This window comes from Panthera onca (genome assembly GCF_046562875.1).
Source record: "Panthera onca isolate mPanOnc1 chromosome E1 unlocalized genomic scaffold, mPanOnc1 haplotype 2 h2.Chr16_ul_8, whole genome shotgun sequence".
NCBI lineage: Eukaryota > Metazoa > Chordata > Mammalia > Carnivora > Felidae > Panthera > Panthera onca.
This window is the reverse complement of record NW_027675822.1, coordinates 751,703-772,291: the sequence shown is the minus strand read 5'-3', so window position 1 is coordinate 772,291 and position 20,589 is coordinate 751,703. Positions and strand designations below refer to the sequence as shown.

General features: G+C 50.0%; 2 protein-coding genes across 5 annotated transcripts in view; both read right to left on the bottom strand.

The window, feature by feature from the left end:
* The window catches only part of LOC145715197 (EF-hand calcium-binding domain-containing protein 13-like), a 15,546-nt gene extending 15,148 nt beyond the window's left edge, over window positions 1-398 (bottom strand). The window contains exon 1 of the mRNA XM_081794896.1: window positions 278-398. Within this exon, the coding sequence (XP_081651022.1) occupies window positions 278-398 (121 nt within the window). The remainder of the gene's footprint in view (window positions 1-277) is intronic.
* On the bottom strand, window positions 120-20,589 carry LOC145715194 (pleckstrin homology domain-containing family M member 1-like). Of its 4 annotated transcripts, none has more exons than XM_081794892.1 (8): window positions 20,455-20,589; window positions 17,885-18,027; window positions 14,636-14,724; window positions 10,892-11,139; window positions 8,531-9,157; window positions 2,663-2,889; window positions 1,575-1,733; window positions 121-729 (listed from the first exon to the last, which is right to left on the bottom strand). In XM_081794892.1, exons 3-8 carry the CDS (start codon window positions 14,681-14,683, stop codon window positions 605-607), a joined length of 1,434 nt encoding a protein of 477 aa, XP_081651018.1. In that variant the 5' UTR covers window positions 14,684-14,724; window positions 17,885-18,027; window positions 20,455-20,589; the 3' UTR covers window positions 121-604. The 4 variants fall into 4 exon arrangements, with proteins under 4 accessions (XP_081651020.1, XP_081651018.1, XP_081651019.1 ...); XM_081794895.1 differs by having other exon boundaries at window positions 122-707; window positions 20,455-20,586; XM_081794894.1 differs by lacking the exons at window positions 17,885-18,027; window positions 20,455-20,589 and adding an exon at window positions 15,125-15,306 and having other exon boundaries at window positions 120-729.

Here is a 20,589-nt window from a genome sequence, read left to right as displayed (position 1 = left end):
CAGTTTATTTATTTATTTTGAGGGGGGGGGGGAGGGGAAGAGAGAGAGGGAGAGAGAGAATCCCAAGCAGGCTCCATCCTGTCAGCACAGAGCCAGACAAGGGGCTCGAGTCAATCAGATTCTCTATCCCAGCCCCTTGGACTCTGGGGCTGAGACTAGCCAGTCTCCGTGACTGCTCAGAACATTAGCCCGTTAACTTGGGGGCAGCCACAGTCTGTCCTCTGGAATGGGGAGCAGAATATACTGCTCTACAAAGAAAGTAGTGAAGGAAATGCACGAGGAGGCAGAAACTTGTCAGGAAAGCCACACTGACAGTTCCCAGCTCCGCCTCCGTTCTCTTCCAGAGAAGAGACCCCTTGGGTAAGCTCGGTGAGACACCTTGTCCCCTCCGAAGCCATCTCCCTCAGCTAACTCAAGTTCCTTTGCTACTGTGTCCAAAACAGTTTTAATACAACATCAGAGAAAGACCCAGATCCCAAGTCTTGTAAGTCCCAGTTCCAAGCCCGCCGCTCTCCCACATTTTTCTAGATGGTTAGAAGGGGTGGAGTCCTTGCCTCCTGTCCCCTCCTGTCACTACATCCTTCTTGGGGCTCTGCCTGCTGACTTAGTCCCACAGTGACCTCCTCACCAGTTCTTCATTCCCCCTGCTCCAGACACAATCTTTTTCACACAGTTGATGGTTGAGAGAAGATCGGGGCTCAGCAGTTCTGAAGGGGAGACAGAGAATACCTGTGAGAACACAGAGGACAGTCCCAGAGACTGAGGCACACACCGGCTCTCCCCGCCCCCCGGGGGCTGAGTCCTTCCAGATTAGGCAAGGGCTCCCTCCCAGAGGCCCATGGAGATATCCCTACAATGGCTGCTAGAGGTCAAGGGTGGCTAGGGGTGGGGGCAGGAGGGGCAGGAGTAAATGTATGTTTACTACCACACATCCTAGCTAGGGTACATGCTGGTTCGCGCCACGTTTGAGGGTTTCTAGGGAAAGGAAATGTCAAAACAGGCAGCACAGAGGCCGAGGTAAACCTTGCCTAATGAGAGAGGCTCTTCAGGTGAAGAGTGCAGGGATGTTGATCAGAGTACGAAAGAGGGAGTAAGGGGCAAAGTCATGGACCTGTGGAGCCTCCACGAGTGGCTCTGAGGTGGGGAGTTTGCCCTTGGCCTCGAATCAATCAGGCCATTGACCAAAGTCAGGACTTGATGGTTAGAGCTGAGCCTTCAGGGCCACCAGTCTGGCATTCAGCACTGGTTCTATGAGCCTCAGTTTGCTCGTCTGTAAAGCGGGGATCATAATAGTTTCCACCGCATGAGAAGCTGGCATGTGAAGTGCTCAGCATACAACACACTCTCGCTAAATGTTGGCCGCTGCTGTCCTCTGTTACTGGGTGTGCAGAGCCTTTCTGGAGCCTGCACCCCGGAGAATCTCCTAACCGGAGGGGCATCGTAGCCACTAGTGAAATCCTCTGCTCAGCAAAGGCACTCCTGGGTGCATTCCCAGGCTTGGAGTGGGACGAGAAGTCCTGTGAGTAGACCCCACTCATCCTCTCCCCTCTCCCACCCTGAGACCCCGGCCAGACCTTTGCAGTCCTCGTGGCAAATGTTTTCCGAGTGACTCTTGTGATCATTGCACCAATAGTGGCTGTTGATCTGGAAGACGCCATAGTCGAAGCTGCCGTCTGCATTTTCATTTACCTTTGATAGGTTGAAGTTGCTCTCCACAAAAGCCAGGCACAGCCCTTAGAACAGGGAGAAGAAGGTTTTTAGAGGGCTCTGAACTGAGGGACAAAGGACACGGAGGAGAAAGGGAGACGGGGAAGCAGAAGAAAGGAACAAGGCCTAAGAGGCTAGACGGGGCGAGCTGGCCGGAAACACCCATTAGCTTCTCTCCTCGCCCTTCGGTCCATCCACCTGCCCCTCAGTACAACCGCTCATCATCCCGCTGTCCATCCGCATCTCCTGCACTTGATGATCGCCTACTGTGTGCCATGACCCGTGCAAAGCCCAGTGAGGGACATTCAGCTGGGGCAAAGGCAGCTGGTGCCTTCAGCAAGAACGAAGACGCACCCCTTAAAGGACCACAAGACAAGATAAAACGAGAAGGACGGCACAAGACAGGTGTGTGCAAAATCTGGGCAAAAGGAAGCTAGCCCCACCAGGGAGGAGGACGAAGCCTTTGCACTGCCTGCTCCCTCTGCCTGGAATGCTCTTCCCCAGACATTTGGGTGACCCGGTCCTTTGCCTCATTCAGTGCTGCTCAATGTCACCTCCTCAGAGAGGTATTCCTTGACTTCCCCTTCAAGGACAAGGTTACCTCTCACTCCCCTGGCTTTATTCTGCTGCATAACATTTATCACCACCAGGAAGTGCTTCATATGTTTGTGTGTTTGTTTGGGACTCGCCTCTCCCCCTAGAATGCGAACACTGTGAAGGAAGGGGCTTTGTTGATGTCTCTGTCCCCAGCCCCTAAAATAGTTCCCGGTACATAGTAAGTGCTCAGTTAATAATATTCAGTGGAAGGAATATAGAATGTTGGGAGGGGCTTCTCGGGGAGGGCTGCTTTTTGAACTTGGCTTTGAAAGATGAATGATGGAAAGATGGCCACATAGGAGGTGACCAGGAGCAGAAGAGGAATGGGGGGGCGGGAGTGTGAGAAAGCAGCACTCACAGTCACTCAGGGAGTAGCCCTCACACCTATCCAGATCCTCCTTGTGCAGCACTCTGGCCAAGTCACAGCGACTGATGAGCTTGGCCTCATTTATGGCAACGAGGCAGCTGACCAAGGACATGAGTAGCATCCTCATCATCTTCGGAGGGGAGAAGGTGCAGCTGAGGGCCTGTGGTCCCGAGGATCTCCCAGACGTGCTGCTGGTCTCCTCTGAGCACCTGAGGAATCTGGAGACAGCAGCCAAATGTCCCGGCTCACTCACGGCTCCCCGCCTGGCTATTTCTCTTTCCTCTCACCATTTTATACTTTCTTTTACTACAGAAACTTTCAAACATTTACAAAATAAGAGAGAATAATATCATGAATCTCCATGTAGCCACTGCCCAGCGTCAACAGTGAAAAACCGAGGCTGATCTCCTTTCATCTATAGGTTTTCTCCTGTTTTAGCCATTCTCACTCTTGTAAAGGACACCTGGCTATGGGCAGCATTTGGGTACAGGGGTGGGGAGTGAGGCTGGCAAAGGAGACTGATGAGCACTGGACTTTACTGGTACTTGCGTGTGTGGGTTTGAACATGTGCTCTCGTAGGAAGGGCCAGGCCACTGGGTGTTGGTCTGCCCTCAACCCCACGCTCCCAGACGCATGATATGTGACTTTTCCCAAGGGTATACCCTGCCATGTGCAATTCCTGAGAGGCTGTCTTATAAGCTCTACACCTTTGTTTCCACTCAAAACTGGGGTCACTCAAGTAAAAGTGACCTTGTTGAAGAAATAAACTTCACTTTCACACTCTGTGTGTGTGTGTGTGTGTGTGTAGGGGGAGGTGCAAGGGGCGGGGACTCTGGATTCACATCGCCTGCTTTCAAAGGTTGGGCTGCAGTGTGACCTTGGGCAATATACTTTACCTCTCCGGGCCTCATTTGTAAAAGGAAGATATGCCAGTACCCACTTACTAGGGTTGTCATGATGATTAAACGAAATGATAAATGCCTAAATCTTGGTTTTGCATTCCCCCCCAAAATAGGAAGCAAGACTTCTGGGACAAAGGTTGATTCCTAGGCTGGAGTTAGGAAAGAGTATAAAATAAGTCTGAATTATCTTGTGCTAGAAAGTAAGAAAGTGCTCAAAATATGGATTGGGGCACGTCAAATGGACATGAGAGCCAGCTCAGAGGGGCACCCACTGGCCAAATCTGGAACACTTTCTTGGTAACAGCTTTATTGAGATAAAATTCACAGTACATAATTCACATACCGCACAATCACTTAATTTAAAGCGTGCAGCTCAATAGTGTGTTTGCAGAGCCGTGCGACTATGATCGCGGTCAATTTTAAAACATTTTCATCAACCCAACAGGAAACCCCATACCCATTAGCTGTCACTAATCCACCCCTCCTCCAACCCCTGCCCACCACAAGCCTACTTTCCATTTCTCTAGATTTACCTAACCTGGACACTGCACACAAATAGTCACACCATAGGTGGCCTTTGAGCCCGGCTTCTTTCGCTTAACGATGTTTTCAAGATTTATTCATGTTGTGGCAGCCACTGGGATCTCATTCCTTGTGATGAATCCTTCTTTTGTCTCTCTATTGATCGTTTTATAGACTTTTGGGCTACTTTGGGGCTATTATGAATGACGGTGCTGTGAACATTCACGCACAAGTGTTTGTGTGGACAAATGTTTTCATTCCTTCGGGCATATACGCCAAGGAATGGAACTGCTGAGCCATAGAGTAACTTCAAGTTTCAACTTTGGAGCAACTGCCTGACTTCAAAGTGGCTGTACCATTTTACATTGCCATCGGCTTTTCCACATCCTTACCAACACTGGTTACTTTAAAAAAAAAAAATTATAAAGTTTATTTAGTTATTTTGAGAGAGAGAGAGAGAGAGAGAGAGGGTGCACAAAAGCTAGGGAGGGGCAGAGAGAGAGGGAGAGAGGGAGAATCCCAAGCAGGCTCCTCACTGTCAACGCAGAGCCCAATGCGGGGCTTGAGCCCACAGACTGTGAGATCATGACCTGAGCTGATATCAAGAGGCTCAACTGACTGAGTCACCCAGGTGCCCCAACGCTTGTTTGTTTTTTTAATTCAATTTACTCTTTTTTTTTAAGTAGGTTCTGCCCATGACCCTGATGTTGAGAGTCACCATGCTCTATACCAACTGAGCCCACCAGCACCCCCCCCCCCACTAACACTTGCTATTAACTGTCTTTCTGATCAAAGCTCTCCTAATGGGTGCCAAGTCGTACACATGATGGTTTGGATCTGCATTTTCCTGGTGGCTAATGACGCTGAGCATCTTTCTATGTGCTCTTTGGCCATTTGCATATCTTTGGGGAAATTCAGTATTCAGATCTTTTGCCCATTTTCTAGTTGGGTTATTTGTCCTTCTTTATTGAGTTGTAAAAATTCTTTATCAGATGGGAATGCAAGCTGGTGCAGCCACTCTGGAAAACAGGATGGGGGTTCCTCAAAAAACTAAAAATAGAACTACCCTACAACCCAGCAATTGCACTACTAGGCATTTATCCACGGGATACAGGTGTGCTGTTTTGAAGGGACACATGCACCCCCATGTTTATAGCAGCACTATCAACAATAGCTGAAGTATGAAAAGAGCCCAAATGCCCATCGATGGATGACGGATGACTGTATATATATATACAATGAAGTATTACTCGGCAAGCAAAAAGAATGAAATCTTGCCATTTGCAACTATGTGGATGGAACTGGAGGGTATTAAGCTAAGTGAAATTAGTCAGAGAAAGACAAACATCATATGACTTCACTCATATGAGGACTTTAAGAGACAAAACAGATGAACATAAGGGAAGGGAAACAAAAATAATATAAAAACAGGGAGGGGGACAAAACAGAAGAGACTCATAAATATAGAGAGCAAACAGAGGGTTACTGGAGGGGGTGTGGGAGGGGGGATGGGCTAAATGGGTAAGGGGCACTAAGGAATCTACTCCTGAAATCATTGTTGCACTAGATGCTAACTAATTTGCATGTAACTCTTAACAAATAAAAAATAAAATTAAAAACAATAAATTAAAAAAAATAAAAAATAAAAAATTCTTTATGAGATACATGGCTTGCAAATATTTTCTCGCATTCTGTGGGTTGCCTTTCACTTTCTTGATGGTATTCTTAGAAACAAAAGAATTCAATGATGATGAAGACTGTTTTCTCTATCTTTTCTTTTGTTGCTTACGCTTTTGGTATCGTAGCTACAGAATTAATACAGAATGGTTTCTAAGGTAGTCTGGGACAGTTTGGCCATCGACACAAATAAAGATAGTGACAGGGGAGCTTGGCCGGCTCAGTTGGTGGAGCGAGCGACTCTTGGTTTCAGGGTCATGAGTTAGCACCCCACCTTGGGCCTAGAGCGTCTTTGAAAAAAATAAGGATAGGGACAGATTATAATCTAGTGAAAGAGATAGGAATCCCTGAGTCCTTAATAGTAATAAATAGACAAACAGATACATAACGGGGATGGGGTTGGAGCTCTTCCTGACAATAAGATGGTGAGTGATAAACGTGGAGGTGGTCATGAGGTTGGAAAATCATCACTCTGCAGCCATCATAGATTAGTTTGGGCAAGAATCATCAATGGATATTAAATCTAAGGTGGTGGGAAGCTTGGTGAAGAACTGGATGGGGCACCTGGGCTGGCTCAGTCGGTTAAGCATCCAACTTCGGCTCAGGTCATGATCTCGTGGTTCATGGGTTCAGGCCCAGCATCGGGCTCTGTGCTGACAGCTTGGAGCCTGGAGCCTGCTTTGGGTTCTGTGTCTCCCTCTCTCTCTCCCCCTCTGCCGCTCACACTCTGTCTCTCTCTCTCTCTCTCAAAAATAAATAAACATTGGGAAAAAAAAACTATCAATGCCATGAAAACACAGAATGGGGCTATTTCTGTCACCGTGTGCATGTGTGTGTGTGTGGTGGGTGTGTGCATGCGTATCTTTCCCCTGAAAGCAGGTGTATGTTCCTGAGAGCAAAGGCCTAGGTTCCTCCACCCACAGGCTGCTGCTTGGGCAAGATGGCTGCCCTAATGGCCTTGTTTCCTCACAGATGTCTTCTAAGCTCACTCCGTACCAGCCCGACTCTTGATTTTGGCTTGGGTCATGATCTCACAGTTCCTGGGATCAAGCTCTGCATCACGCTCTGCACTGACAGCGAGGGGCCTGCTTGGGATTCTCTCTCTCTCCCCCCGCCTCTCTCTCTGCCCTTCCCCCACTCATGCTCGCTTGCTGTCTCTCTCTCTCTCTCTCTCTCTCTCAAAACAAGTAAATAAACTTGAAAAAAAAGTTTATCATGTTCTACCTATTAGATGAGCAAATATCCAAAAGTTTGATAATACCTTCTGCCTACAAGGCCGAGGGGGCACAGGTACATTCCTGACAGAGTGTAAACAGGCGATTATCTATGAAAATTGTAGATTCATTTATCCTTTGCCTCAGCAATTCTGTTTCTGGGACTTTACTGAACAGAGATAGTTGCATAGAATTCAAAGATCACATACACACGGTTATTTACAGAAAGAGTGAACTCCAGTGTCCAGGAAATACAGGGCTGGTCAAATAAACTAAGGTACATTCATACAATGGAAACACATGCCATAGGGGGGAAAAAAAATTAAGAAACTGATATGAAGCTCCAAAACAAAAATCCTGATCTCTTCTAAGACAAGGTATCAAACAGTATATTTATAATAGCTTTGTGGGGATGGGGCAGAGATAAGAAATATAAAAGACATTTAAAAGTCTATTACAGATCTATTAACAGATATTAACAGTTATTAACAGATCTATTCATATCTGTTAGATGCATTTAGAAACATCAGAAAAAGACATGTAAAGGGGGTGCCTGGGTGGCTCGGTCAGTTAAATGTCTGACTTCAGCCTAGCTCATGATCTCACGGTTCGTGAGTTCGAGCCCCACGTTGGGCTCTCTGCTGTCAGCACAGAATCTGCTTCAGATCCTCTGTCCCCCTTTCTCACTGCCCCTCCCCTGCTCATTCTCTCTCTCAAAAATAAATAAATAAACTTTAAAGAAAAGAAAAAGAAAGATGTAAGGAATTAATAATTATGGTTACAAAGGTGGAGAAGACGTTTCACTGTAGGTAGACTTTTTTTTCTTACCATAAAAATAAATCTATTAAAAAATGAGTGTTTAAAAAGGGCCTGAACGAAGAAGGCTCTGCTGGGGTGAGCATGGTACAACATAGAGAGATGGTGACTCACTACCTTGTACACCTGAGACTAATGTAACACCGTGTGTCAACAATACTCAAATAGAAAAAAGTTCTTTTAAAGAGACAGCTCTGCCCAGCGTCCCTTCTCTAGTCAAGTTCATTGCTCCCTGTGCTCTTCCTCCACTCACTCGCTTGGCCCCTTTTGTGCACCACCTCCTCCAGGCCTCATTCAGGGTCTGTGTCCTTCAGAGGCCTTCTGGGAGGTCGCAGCGGAGCACCCAGACGCGCTGGGCTTCACTGCGTCTTTTGGAAGTTGTATATCTAACTCCGAACCGTTGGTTTCCGCCCTAGAGGCAATAATATTTTACACGAAGCCTCAGAGAAATTAGGTAACTGGTCGAAGATCAGCCAGGGGCAGAGCTGGAGCCTGATTCAGCTCGAGCCCTCCCTGAATCCATTCTCCTCGCTGCCCCATGTTGCCTCCAGTTACAAGTCCCGGCAACTCCAGTCCCTGAGGAAGAGCCACGATCCCCTTTTCCTTTATGCCCTTAGAGAGGTCAATGCTCAGTGACAGGCAATCACATGCTATAGGGAGGGAGAGAAAGAGGAAGAGGAGAAGGAAGGAAGGCAGGGGGAGGAGAGGAGTGGGGGAAGGACACTCACTCTTGCAGAGACGGGTCTGAATCATCGGCATTTGCTGTCCCCAGGTCGGAGTCGTAGGACATGGGCTCCTCGGAACGGTCTGGACTCTTGGAGCCATTCTCTTGGAGTAGGCAGCTATCAGAGTTTAGGCTGCAAGACAGCTGGGATGAACCGGCGGTGTCCAGGCTGAGGGAGGAGGCCGTGAGCTTCCGGTTCCGTCGGATCTTATGGCCTGAGTGCTGGACTTCGATGTCCTCCGAGCCTGAGGAATGGGAAATTGAATCCAGAGACTCTTTCCGCTGTAGTTCTGTCCCAGAGGTGGTGAGGGGGTCGAGCTCAGAGAGCGGGCAAAGCCCAGAGAGAGCCAGCGGGGTGAGCGTCCACTCGTTTAAGATGGCGGACTTGTAGGAGGGCTCGAAGGATAAGGACGTCAGTCCCTGCAGGAAGCTGAGGAGGAACTCGCCCTCCTCGGCGTCTCGAAGCAGGGCTGTGGGCTGATAGTACTCGCACAGGCGGGCGGGCTCCTGGAGGAGCAGCTTCAGGTAGCACTCCATCAGGCCGTCATTGAGGGCCAGCCTCAGCCAGGCCCGGCAGCGGCCCACGTCCGTGCTGACAAAGATCAGGTGCTCCAATTCCGAGACGATGTGCCTGGGGGTGGAGAGGACAGGCTTGTTTCAAGAAGTGAGTTCAGATCACAGAGGATCATTTTATCCACTGGTGAGCAGGAGCCAGTAATAACGACTGCAAGTATATACAGGCTTGGGAAAATATCTCAGATAGCAGTGTTCTACAGGGAATTGAGAAATATTTAGCTACAACTCCCCACTTTTTCAAGGTTACTGTCATGCAGGATAATTGCCATTTTAGTTTCAACTCCCCAGGCGCCCTTGACATCACCTGCTCATCCGGCATACATGTGATGAGCCCCTAAGTGCCAGGTCTTTGGAGCTGTGAAGATACAGGATACAGACATGGTCCTGCCCTCAGTCCAGGTTACTACCTTTCAAGGGCACACGGAAGTGAACCCTGTTGTCAGTAGAGCTGGGGTGGGGGGAAGGCAATCACTTCCAGGTTGCAGTAAGGACAATGCCTTAGGCAAGGCATTGCGGGATTAGGCATAGGGATTAGGCACAGGCAAGGCATTGAGCTGGGCCTTGAGCGATTTCAAGCCGCAAAGATGGAAGGGGAACCTCAGGCACCAAGGACTGACAGAGAAAAGGCACCAAGGGTAGGGAAGCAGCAGCTGTGTATCAGGAGTGGTGAGCACTCCCGTTACAGCACGGGGAGGAGGAGGAGTGGCTGATTGGGTTGCAAAGTCAGGTGATGCAGGGTCTTGAGCATCCAACCGGTGAGGCAAGGTGGGGCAAGGGTCCCCACACCTGGCTGTGCGTCAGAATCACCTGGGAACCTGGTCAGGATACAGATTCCGGGGCCCCAACGAAGTGAATGGAACTCCAGGCTAGCACTGGGGAGCCTGAGAGTTTTTACACCGGGAAATGACTTGACCGCAGTCGCGCAGACTTCTGGGTGGGCTGCTCGGGATAAGATCATGTACCCAACTCAGTTCCCGAACCCTTGGTCTGATGTAAATGCCCTTCCTCTGACCATCACAGTGCCCTGAGCACGTCTCGCCCATAGGAGTGCGTGCGCCACAGGGCTCAGGGAATGAGCTCGGGTTAGCTTAAGCTCAATAAATGTTGACCAGCTGCCTGACCTAAGGACAGACACAATGAGATAAGGGGGACAATCAGAAAGCCACTGCCACCTAGGAGTGAGGTAAGAACCTGAGATAGGGCGGTGGCAGTCAGCATGAAAAGGAAGATACAGACTGACAAGGCACCTTCAGGCTGAAGGTGGCATTTAATAGCCCTTAGAGGCAACGTGCCAGCAGCTGCTTGCTCCAAAGCCCAGGCAGTTAGGGCCAGGGCCGCAGAGGCAAACGTCCCAGGGTGGATATTCAGATGATCTGGATTCCACGTCTTTAAAAAATGCCATAGCCTGTTAGGATATAATACTTAGCATAGAGATGTTCAAACATTCCAAGGCAGGGTCAGCAAACCTCTTCTGTTAAGGGCCACTTAGTAAAGATTTTAGGCTTTGCAGGCCACACATTCTCTGTTCCAACTACCCAACTTTGCCACGGTGTGGCAAAAAGGCGGCTCCTGCTAAAGGCGACCAGCCAGGGGCCTGAGCAGCCCCAGGCCATTGCCTGTGCGCTGAGGGGCTCTTGAGGCTTGGTCTAACAATAACCCCTATCTCACCCATCTCCATTCTAGAACACAGAGCATCTCTGCTGCTTTCCCATATAGCTGTAGAGGGAGAGCCCAGGGTCACCCACACTGAAGCTCCTCCCCAAAGCAAAGCCTCCCCTGCTGATCTCACTTGTGGGTGACAGCTTTCAGGAGGGGCCAGAAGACAGGCTGAGGCAGAGGCTTCTGGTGGGCGCTCTTCTTCCTTTTCCCTCCGGCCTCGGCTCGGATGTGCTTGGCATGCAGGCCGTGGATAAATACGGCCTCCAGGGCACTGCACATGGTGTTGGCATCTCCGTCTTCGCTAGTGACCACTGTGTCCGAGGACACGTACTGCTTCTGCAACGCCTTCACAGATCCCACTAGCTTCTTCTTGATGACCTAGTCGGTGTCAGACATAACACAGGCCTTTAGAAGATCCTGCGGTGACCCCTGGAAGGTAAGTGCTTATCACCAAATACACGCACACCCACACACGTGCTCACGTCTACCTGTGGGTGTGTATACAGCAAAACTAGCACAAGCTAATCATAGAAAACAAAGATGGGCGCCTGGGTGGCTCAGTCGGTTGAGCGTCCGACTTCGGCTCAGGTCGTGATCTCACGGTTCATGGGTTCGAGCCCCACGTCGGGCTCTGTGCTGCCAGCTCAGAGCCTGGAGCCTGCTTTGGATTCTGTGCCTCCCTCTCTCTCTGCCCCTCCCCCACTTGCACACGCACGCACGCTCTCTCTTTCTCTCAAAAATAAATAAACGTTGGAAAAAATTTTAAAAAAAGAAAGAAAACAGAGACAAAGCATAGAGGAGAAAAGGAAAATTACGTACTTATACCACCCAGAGATAGTTATTTTTTTGCAAAGATATTTGTATATTTTTCTTTTGTTTTGCTTTTTAAACCGAACTTCAGTGATTTGATAGCCATAGAAATCTTGTGTTTAAATACCGGCTCCATCATAGTTACAGGTGTGGGAGCCTGGGTGATCCATCTAGGGCAGGGGTGAAGCTTTCCACCTTGTTTAGGGGTCTACGATTCCATGAAGAGGCAACAAGTGCCACTTTAGAACCATAAAAACACCAAGAAAACAGGAGCATGGTCCACATTAAGAAAGATCGTAGGGGGGCGCCTGGGTGGCGCAGTCGGTTAAGCATCCGACTTCAGCCAGGTCACGATCTCGCGGTCTGTGAGTTCGAGCCCCGCGTCGGGCTCTGGGCTGATGCCTCGGAGCCTGGAGCCTGTTTCCGATTCTGTGTCTCCCTCTCTCTCTGCCCCTCCCCCGTTCATGCTCTGTCTCTCTCTGTCCCAAAAATAAATAAAAAACGTTGAAAAAAAAAAAATTCAAAAAAAAAAAAAAGATCCTAGGGGCACCTGGGCGGCTCAGTCAGTTAAGCATCTGACTCTTGATTTCAGCTCAGGTCATGATCTCACGGTTTTTGAGTTTGAGCTCCGTATCTGGCTCTGTGCTGACAGTGTGGAGCCTGCTTGAGATTCTCTCTCTCTCTCTCTCTCTCTCTCTCTCTCTCTCTCTCCCTCTCTCTGCCCCTCCTCTGCTCATGCTCACTCTCCCTTTCAAAATAAATAAAATAAACGTTATTTATTTAAAAATATCTTTTTAATGTTTATTTTTGAGAGAGAGAGAGAGAGAGAGAGAGACAAAGTATGAGGAGGGGGGAGGGGCAGAGAGAGAGGAAGACACAGAATCCGAAGCAGGCTCCAGGCTCTGAGCTGTCAGCACAGAGCCTGATGCAGGGCTCAAACCCACGAGCCGTGAGATCATGACCTGAGCTGAAATAGGACGCTTAACTGACTGAGCCACCCAGGCGCCCCTAAAATAAATAAATAAACTTTAAAAAGAAAGAAAGAAAAAAGGAAAGATCCTTGACCTGGCAGTCAGAGGCAGATGTTAGTCTCAGCTCTGTTGGTCAACAGCTGGGTCACTACAGACATTTCACTTAACCTCACTGAGCTTAATTTCCTCATCTGTTAAACGGAACGAATACTTCCTGACCTACAGCACAGGAGTTGGGGGGCGGGGGGATTACTCTGAGGGCAGGACTTGCTTTTTTTTTTCATTCTTGCATCCTCAACACTTGGCTTGGTTCCTGACACATGTAAGTATTCCGTTAAGGTCTGTTACATAAATCAATTATAAAATACATATATGTAAAATCCTTTGGAAAGATAAAGACAGTTCTGTCATAGTATAAGCATGTCAAAATTACCTATGTGTTTTGGAAAAGGATTGGGAGGGAATACAGAAAACCTGGTTTGAACTGTTAGCTGATAGGATTATGGATAAATATTTTACTGTTTTATTTTTATCTTAGCCCAAACAGTTCATGTTAATGTTCTTTGAAAAGTCGAATGTTCTTTTTTTTTTAAAAAAAAAAATTTTTTTTTTTTAATGTTTATGTATTTTTGAGACAGAGAGAGACAGAGCATGAACGGGGGAGGGTCAGAGAGAGAGGGAGACACAGAATCTGAAACAGGCTCCAGGCTCTGAGCGGTCAGCACAGGGCCCGACGCGGGGCTCGAACTCACGGACCGTGAGATCATGACCTGAGCCGAAGTCGGACGCTCCATCAACTGAGCCACCCAGGAGCCCCTGTTTTTTTTTTTTTTTTTCTTTATAACAGCTTTAATGAGACACAATTTACATTGCCTAAAATTCACTCATTTAAACTATACAGTTCAGTGATTTTTGGTATGTTCACAGAATAGTGAAACTACAGCCACTACCTAATTTTAGGACATTTTCATTGTCTCAAAAAGGAACACTGTGCCCATGAGCAGTCACTCCTCTCTAGTCCCCTCTCCCTCAACCCCTAGCAACTACTAATCTACTTTCTGTCTTTATGGATTTGCCAATTCTGGACATTTTGTGTAAATGAAGTCATACAGTATGCAGTCTTTTGATGTTAGACATCTTTTCATATGACTTATGGGTCATATACTTCTTTTATTGTTTGCTTATTTGACTGGAGAGAGAGAGAGAGAGAGAGAGAGAGAGGCAAAGAGAGAGGAGGACAGAGGATTCAAAGTGGGCTAGGGAGTGACAGCAGCAAACTCCCAAATCGTGAGATCATGACCTGAGCCAAATGGACGCTCAACCGTCTGAGGCACCCAGGCCACCCTAATGCCCTCTTTTCTTTTTTTTAATGTTTATTTATTTTTGAGAGACAGAGAGAGACAGCATGGGAGGGAGAGGGCAGAGAGAGAGAGGGAGACCCAGAATATGAAGCAGCCTCCAGGCACTGAGCTGGCAGCACAGAGCCCGATGCGGGCCTCCAGCCCATGAGCCGTGAGATCATGACCTGAGCCGAAGTCGGATGCTCAACCGACTGAGCCACCCAGCTGCCCCTTCTTTTAATGTTTACTTATTTTTGAGAGAGAGAGAGAGAGAGAGAGAGAGAGAGGGAGAGAGAGGGAGAGAGAGAGAGAGAATGTGCATACATGTATGTGCCTGTGGGGGAGGGGGCAGAGACAGAGCGGACCGAGGATCCAAAGCAGGCTCTGCTCTGACAGCAGAGAGCCCAATGCAGGGCTTGACCTCACAAACTGCAAGACCATGAGCCGCTTACGATCATGACGCTTAACCGTGTGAGCCACCCAGGCGCCCCATATGTATGACTTCCTTTGAGAAATCCTTGGTCTTCAGGCAGCCCCTATTAAAATCCGTTGTTTTTTATCAATTCCCATTCTATCACCAATAAGATGTTCTAGAAAGGGCAGGGTCTCCTCAGAGCCTGCTTCTGCTATAACTCTTTCTCAGCCCGAAGCCTCGCTTTCCAGACAGTACTCATTCATTTCAAAGTGAGGAAGACCAATGACATGGCTGTCCCGTGCCCCCTTCCCCACCCTTGAGCCTCTCCGACTGCCTACCGGGATGGCAGCCCGGGGGTCCAGTCCATTCTCCACCACCGAGAGCATTTCCGCTCACACTGCAGCTCCCTCGGAGAATCACATGACACCTGCAGAGACAGACGGCGCGGCCAGATGAGCAGGTTCCAGCTCACCACCCCCAGCCAATTCTCCCCCTCCCCCCAGCAGGCAGCGGGTCAGCCCATCTTCCTCAAACTGCAATGCAAAGGCCTCTGAATTCAAAAGTAAAAGCCAAGAGTGGATTTTAAGGAAGGAAACAAGGGAAGAGAAGAAATCTGAGGGCTCGAATCTCAGGAGGTGGGGAATCCTATGTGCCGTGGGTGGGTCCACCCTAATCAGGGCATGGAGAGGCCTCTGTATGCCACACCAAACGCTGGCACAAAAAAGCAGGGAATGAGGGGCCGATTTGGATACAGAACTAAGGGTGCGAGGGGGATGCTGCCGCTGGAGGTGCCAAGAGCCCACGTGGACCAGGAAGCAGGGGCTCACAATTCACATTCGGAGCCTCTGACTCCTGTGCCAGCCCGATGTCTGCCAGCTCGGCAGGGACAAGCACAACTGAAGGAAGTTTCCAAAGGGAGGGCCTCTTGCTACATAGCTGCTTCCCCTCCAGGCACGAGGGTCCAGCTGGAGCAGCACAGGGACACGCCTAAAGGGAAACAACACGGGTTCGAATCTCAATTTGCCACTAACCACTTAGGCATGCTAGGTGGGGCACCACGGCAGACGTCTCAAACGGAGGTTATGAATGTGGAAAACGCCCAGCACAGTGCCTGACGGTACTAAGGATAAATGGTATCTATTACCCCGGTTGGATGTGGCCAAGCCTTATAGGCAAAGGCCACTGTCTGAATGAGTCCGCTCAACTACCTGAAGTCAGTACACAGGTAAATCCCTCAGGGCACTGGCTTCCCCCCCACCCCCCCGGGGGTGGCTTAGGTGGGGGGGGGGGGGGGGGGCTCAACCTGAGCCTCGGGGGGTGGCTGTTGGCTCGCCTGGACCGCCCCAGCCACTTGGACGGACCAGGATTGGGCAGGCACATTCCCATCTAAACAGATCTCTAGTGACCACGCTGCCGAGCATGGAGGGACACCAAAAAATAGGTCATCGCTGTCTCTGTTCTCAAAAACCTATGGCCCAAAGAAGTTATCAAATGGAGGCATGATGAATGGATTTTGTACTGTTTACACACATTGCTTCATTCATTCCTTGTAACCACCCTAGGCGAGCTCTTTTATTATCCAGATAAATCAAAGCTGACCCAGGTCAGGGAACTTCCCAAGATCCCAGGGCTGATCAGTGGCGGGCTCTACCACCTTCGGCCAGGATGACATCCACCCTTCTGGAAGAGGCGGGTGTGAGCTAGGGCTAAGGGGTGGCTGGGGAGGGGGCAGGGAAGTCTTGGGAGGAGGGCTCTCCAGCTGGGGGCCCAGGTGGCGGGATGCAAGGGAGCATCAGGGTTGAGTCTGGCAGGAAAGGTTTACAGGCGAACAGTGAGGCATGGAGAACGGCAGGGTGGCCCTAAATGATGAAAGACGCTCTGATTCAAGCCCTGGCCTCTGGATCCGGCAGAGGGTGAACAGGACCCAGCGCCGACCTTCCTAAGTAAGGACATGCAAAGGCAGATAGGTGTGTGGAGGACGGCCCCCACGAAACCAGCTCTGGTCAGCGCACAACAGACTGACAGGAGGAACACTAGCCCCTGGCCACAGCCCATCAGACTGTCTCTCCCTCCACCACTTTCCCAGCTCCTACCCACTGGGAATCCTCAGGACCCTTCGCTGGAGACCAGCTCCATGCTCTGGCCACCAGGGCACCGGGAGAAGGGGACATACTATAGAGTCGGTCCTGAAACCGTGCCTGATCCTAGAGGCTGGGTTTCTTCAAGGCTACCCTACGCAGCCCTGCAGGCCACGTTCAGGCTCGCTGGCTTTGAGACCCTGGCATCCAATCCCCTCTGGCAATTCCGGGGGCCTGCCCTTCTAGACAGAGCCTCAAGCCCTAAAACTGCCCTTCCCTCAGCCGGCCTCAAGGCTTGGGCCTCAGCAATCTGAAGAGGAAGACCATTGAGGCCTCATCAACTAATTCACTGAATATAATATTCACTGGAGGGAGGGAGGCTTATCATTAAGTGGGTGCTCTGGCCAAGTCAGGGTCTGCTGAAAAAACAAAGTAAACTGACACTGAGGTCAGAGCAGGGCCAGACAAGAGACAACTGTGACCTAAAACAGTGTCGGGAACGTCACAAAAGGACAACAGTGCAGAGAAACCTAGAAGAATTGCCACTTGACAATTCACAAAACAGAACTGAGACGTGGGGGTCAGGCCAAAGTTCCGGGCACATCTTTCCTTGCAGGAAGCCAAAGCTCCCTACATAGGCCTGTCGGTTCTAGAACGCCTCAGGAAGGCAGGAAATGGCTCAGAGGCAGGACCACGACCATCTACGATGTGAGATCTCTGGGCTCTGGGTCTCCTGACTGCTAGGTCAGCACTCCAGCAGGCTCCTTGGGTGAGCCAGACCCCCATCTACCATGCTATGGGACTGGTTTCACTTTCTATCTTCAGAGCTGTCTTCACTGACACCAAGAAGCAAACGAAAGAGGGGTGGGTCTTCAGGAGACCCAGAAGAAAGAGAGCAAGTAGAGAGTTCAAACATCCCTGATACAGTGGAGCAGAAAAGGTGAGTGCCGTGTGCCTTTAGGAAACTCTTAAGTCACCCTTCGTCTACCTCTGCCCCTCTGTATTGGTTCACTCTGGCACAGGATCTCATTCTCTATCCTCATTTAATTCTTAAAACAATCCTGTGAGAGAAGGATGAGTATCCCTCATTCACAGAAGAGAAAACTGAGGCTCAGTAGAAACATGCCTCAGGTGAGGGACAGAATTTTCTCATTCCAAGCTCTGTGCCTTTCGTCAGTTCATACTGTCCCAGGTCCTTGGTTCAAAGAGTTTCAGGCAAACTTATTATTCACAGACTCTTCAGAAGCTCCACCTTATCAAAGAAGGCCTAACACTGACAAGAAACAATCTTGCCCATCAGATCTGTGGCCCCAACTAGCTGACCACAGGTCCTTTCCATGGCAGCCAGGTTTCCGAGCTGTCCCTCCTCAAATGTTCCAACACACAGGAAGGAATCGTTGGGGTTGATTCTCTTCGTGATACTGCCTGGCCTTCTATAAACATCCAATTTCACTTCCTCCAGAGACTAAGGAAGAACGAAAAGAGGAGAAGGACTCAGATGAGACTTACATTAGAAGAAGAAATGGATAACCTGGCTTCACCACTTTCGAAACACTCCGTTCATCAGTAAACAGCAACCTCTTCTTCTTAGAGACTTCCCCGCCATCCGCGACAGCCTCGTCTCTACGGCCTGACTCCGATCCTGCACCTGGCTATGCAGGACAACAGGCCGGTGTTTAAGCCCTCCAGCTGCTGTACCAGGTGATGAGTCAGGGTTTTCAGCTGGAAACAAATGACAAAGTTATCTTCTGATTCAGAAAGACAGCTGATACTTCAGACATGTGAGTGCTGAGTAAACAGCACCTCCTTCTACCTGAAGAAAGTTGGATTTCTAGACAAGAGCCCTGTGGGGGGTGGGATGGGTGTGGGGGGGGGGGAGTGGGTAGGGCGACAAAGCAACTGAATATCAGCTGGAGGGCAAGCAACTTCTAGCTCGTGATTCCCAGTCCAAAGGCTAGTGGGTGAGGCCAGAAATGTGAGGTCTAGGAACACTGGGTATCTTTCTTTCCTCCCTCCCTCCTTCCATCCAACAACACCCATCTCTCCCATATTCTTGTCCCAGATCCCTTAAGATTCTGGCAAGGACCAAACTCTGAGTGAATGAAAGCAGGACCTTTGCCTGACTCATTCACCATTGTCTTTCTAATGCTTCAAACAGTGCACGGCACACAGTGGTGCTCACAAAATACTTGCTGAATGAACAGATGAGTAAAATAAAAAGGCTCAGACCGTTTCAGACTGTAAGAAGTTGAGGTATACAACTTCTCAGTGGTGGGGTCACTGCAGAACTCCTTCCATTACACCAAGCTGCCAACAGGCTGAAACCCTTCAGAGATCACACCTTAACGGAAGGGGATATTGAAGGTAAAAGGACATCCGATTCTCAAAGGCGTGAGACTATAAATGCAAGCAAACACAAGGGGTCTTCTTTGGGGTCCTTTACAATGGCTGTCAAGTGGCCAATCCTTTGGAGTTTGGTCACCAGAACTTAGAGGGGATGTGCACCCCCAAATCCCAGGAGATTATAAATGTTAACCATGGAGCCTGGGTGCCTCAAGAATGTCTAGCTACTCTGAGATAACTTGACTCTCTGTGTTCATGGGTAATCAAAATGGTCAAAACTCAATGATCCAGCACCTGCAAAAAGAGGAAGCAATTCAACAGCCTCCACGGAGGCCTCGGCGTCCCCAGGATCCACTCATCTCTACTCTTCACAACATGTAACGTCACCTCTGGCACATTCGGTAGCGGGACTAATCTACAACCAGTTCTGGCCAGGAGGAGCACTGGGTGAGGGTCCTTTCTGAGCGGCAGGGCAATGCACATGGACATGATTCTGTGACCACAGCCAACCCCACACAGTGGAACCGCTTGAGTTTCTCCAGATCGTCACCCAAAAGGAAGTGATAAGCTTCCACTGCCCCAGCTGAATGAGTAGCTCCCTCACCTTCCAGGTATTTGGATGATACCTATCATTCCAGCAGCCAACGCGAGTAATGTAATATGGATGCCAGGAATACAATCCTTAAGGACAGGTACAGGGGGCCTGACATCCAGGAAAAGCACTTGACCCACGGGAGAAGGATCTCTACTCCTCCACACTTACTTACCATCTGAGGCCCTGCCTCAATTGAGGTGTTCGGCAAGTGCCTGGCTCTGAGAAAGCAGGTGGGGTTGGCAGGGGACTGCACTAGGTTCTCAGATCAAATGGGGACCACATCAAGGGAAGAGTGGGCACAGAGCTGGGATGAAGAGTTGAAATGGGGATAGGAAGACGTCAATCTAACAAGATTGGGTAGGGGTGGTGGGAACTAGGGCAGCAAGAGTTGGGGGGTGGTTTAGCAAAGACTCAGGAATGAAGTGTCCTCAGGCTGGCTGGGGATGGAAAGAAAGTATGCGGTGGGCTTGGAAGTTAGGGGTTGAGTGGGTGAGGGCAAGAAGATACATACAAGACTTGAGATAGGGCTGAGATCAGAGTTATCAAGAAGAGGGGGGTAAGCGCAATAGGGCATCTACTGTAGTGGTAGGTATTAAATGAGTGGGGGGAGGTGGGTGTTTTGGCTGAGCAGACCTTGGGGGGCTGAGCAGGGGGGCTGGGATAAGAAAGCTGAGCCTGAAAAGGGGTAAGCCAGAAAGACGGGGAGGGGGAGGGGGGGCTCGAGGAGGTTTGCGTGGAGCACTGGGATTGCCAAAGGGGTTGAGGGGTGAGAAGGAGATGCGTTAGAGGGAGGCGGAGGGAAGTGGCTGTCCTAGGGGTTGGAAGTGGGCTACCGTGGGGTCGAGTGTGGCTGCACTTACGCAAGACCAGTGGTGAACGGGTGAGGGTAAGGGCTGGGCTCGGGTCACGGGTGGAGAAGAGGAAGGGGACGGGTCAGCACTGGCTGTTTGGGCTGAAGGCTCGGGTCCGAGTGGGGTAGGGTGCGGGGCTCAGGCCGGGCAGGGAAAAGGCTCTGAAGCAGGACAGTTTCAAAGCAACCAAGGGTTTGCGATCACGGACAGGGCTGGTGACCCATCGCCCGTTCTCGTCTCGGCCCCGCCGTCCCCTTCTCACCCTCCTCGCCCTCTGACCCCTAACTCACCAGAGGGAGCGGGGAGGGGGCGCGGGGCACTCCTGGCCACTGCAGCCCCTAAGCCTCCGACCAGGCGCTGCGGCCTCCGGGCCAGGGACAACAGGAAACGGCGCTCGCGGCGCCTGACGCCATCACGTTGGTTCG

Excerpts from the sequence above, each read along its gene's own strand:
- LOC145715194 (XM_081794892.1), bottom strand. The coding sequence starts at position 14,683 with ATGCTCTCGGTGGTGGAGAATGGACTGGACCCCCGGGCTGCCATCCCG. Across the intron at positions 11,140-14,635 it reads ACCCCCGGGCTGCCATCCCG|GTCATCAAGAAGAAGCTAGT; the intron begins GTAGGCAGTCGG and ends GACACCGACTAG. Across the intron at positions 2,890-8,530 it reads TCAGACCCGTCTCTGCAAGA|ATTCCTCAGGTGCTCAGAGG; the intron begins GTGAGTGTCCTT and ends TGCTGTCTCCAG.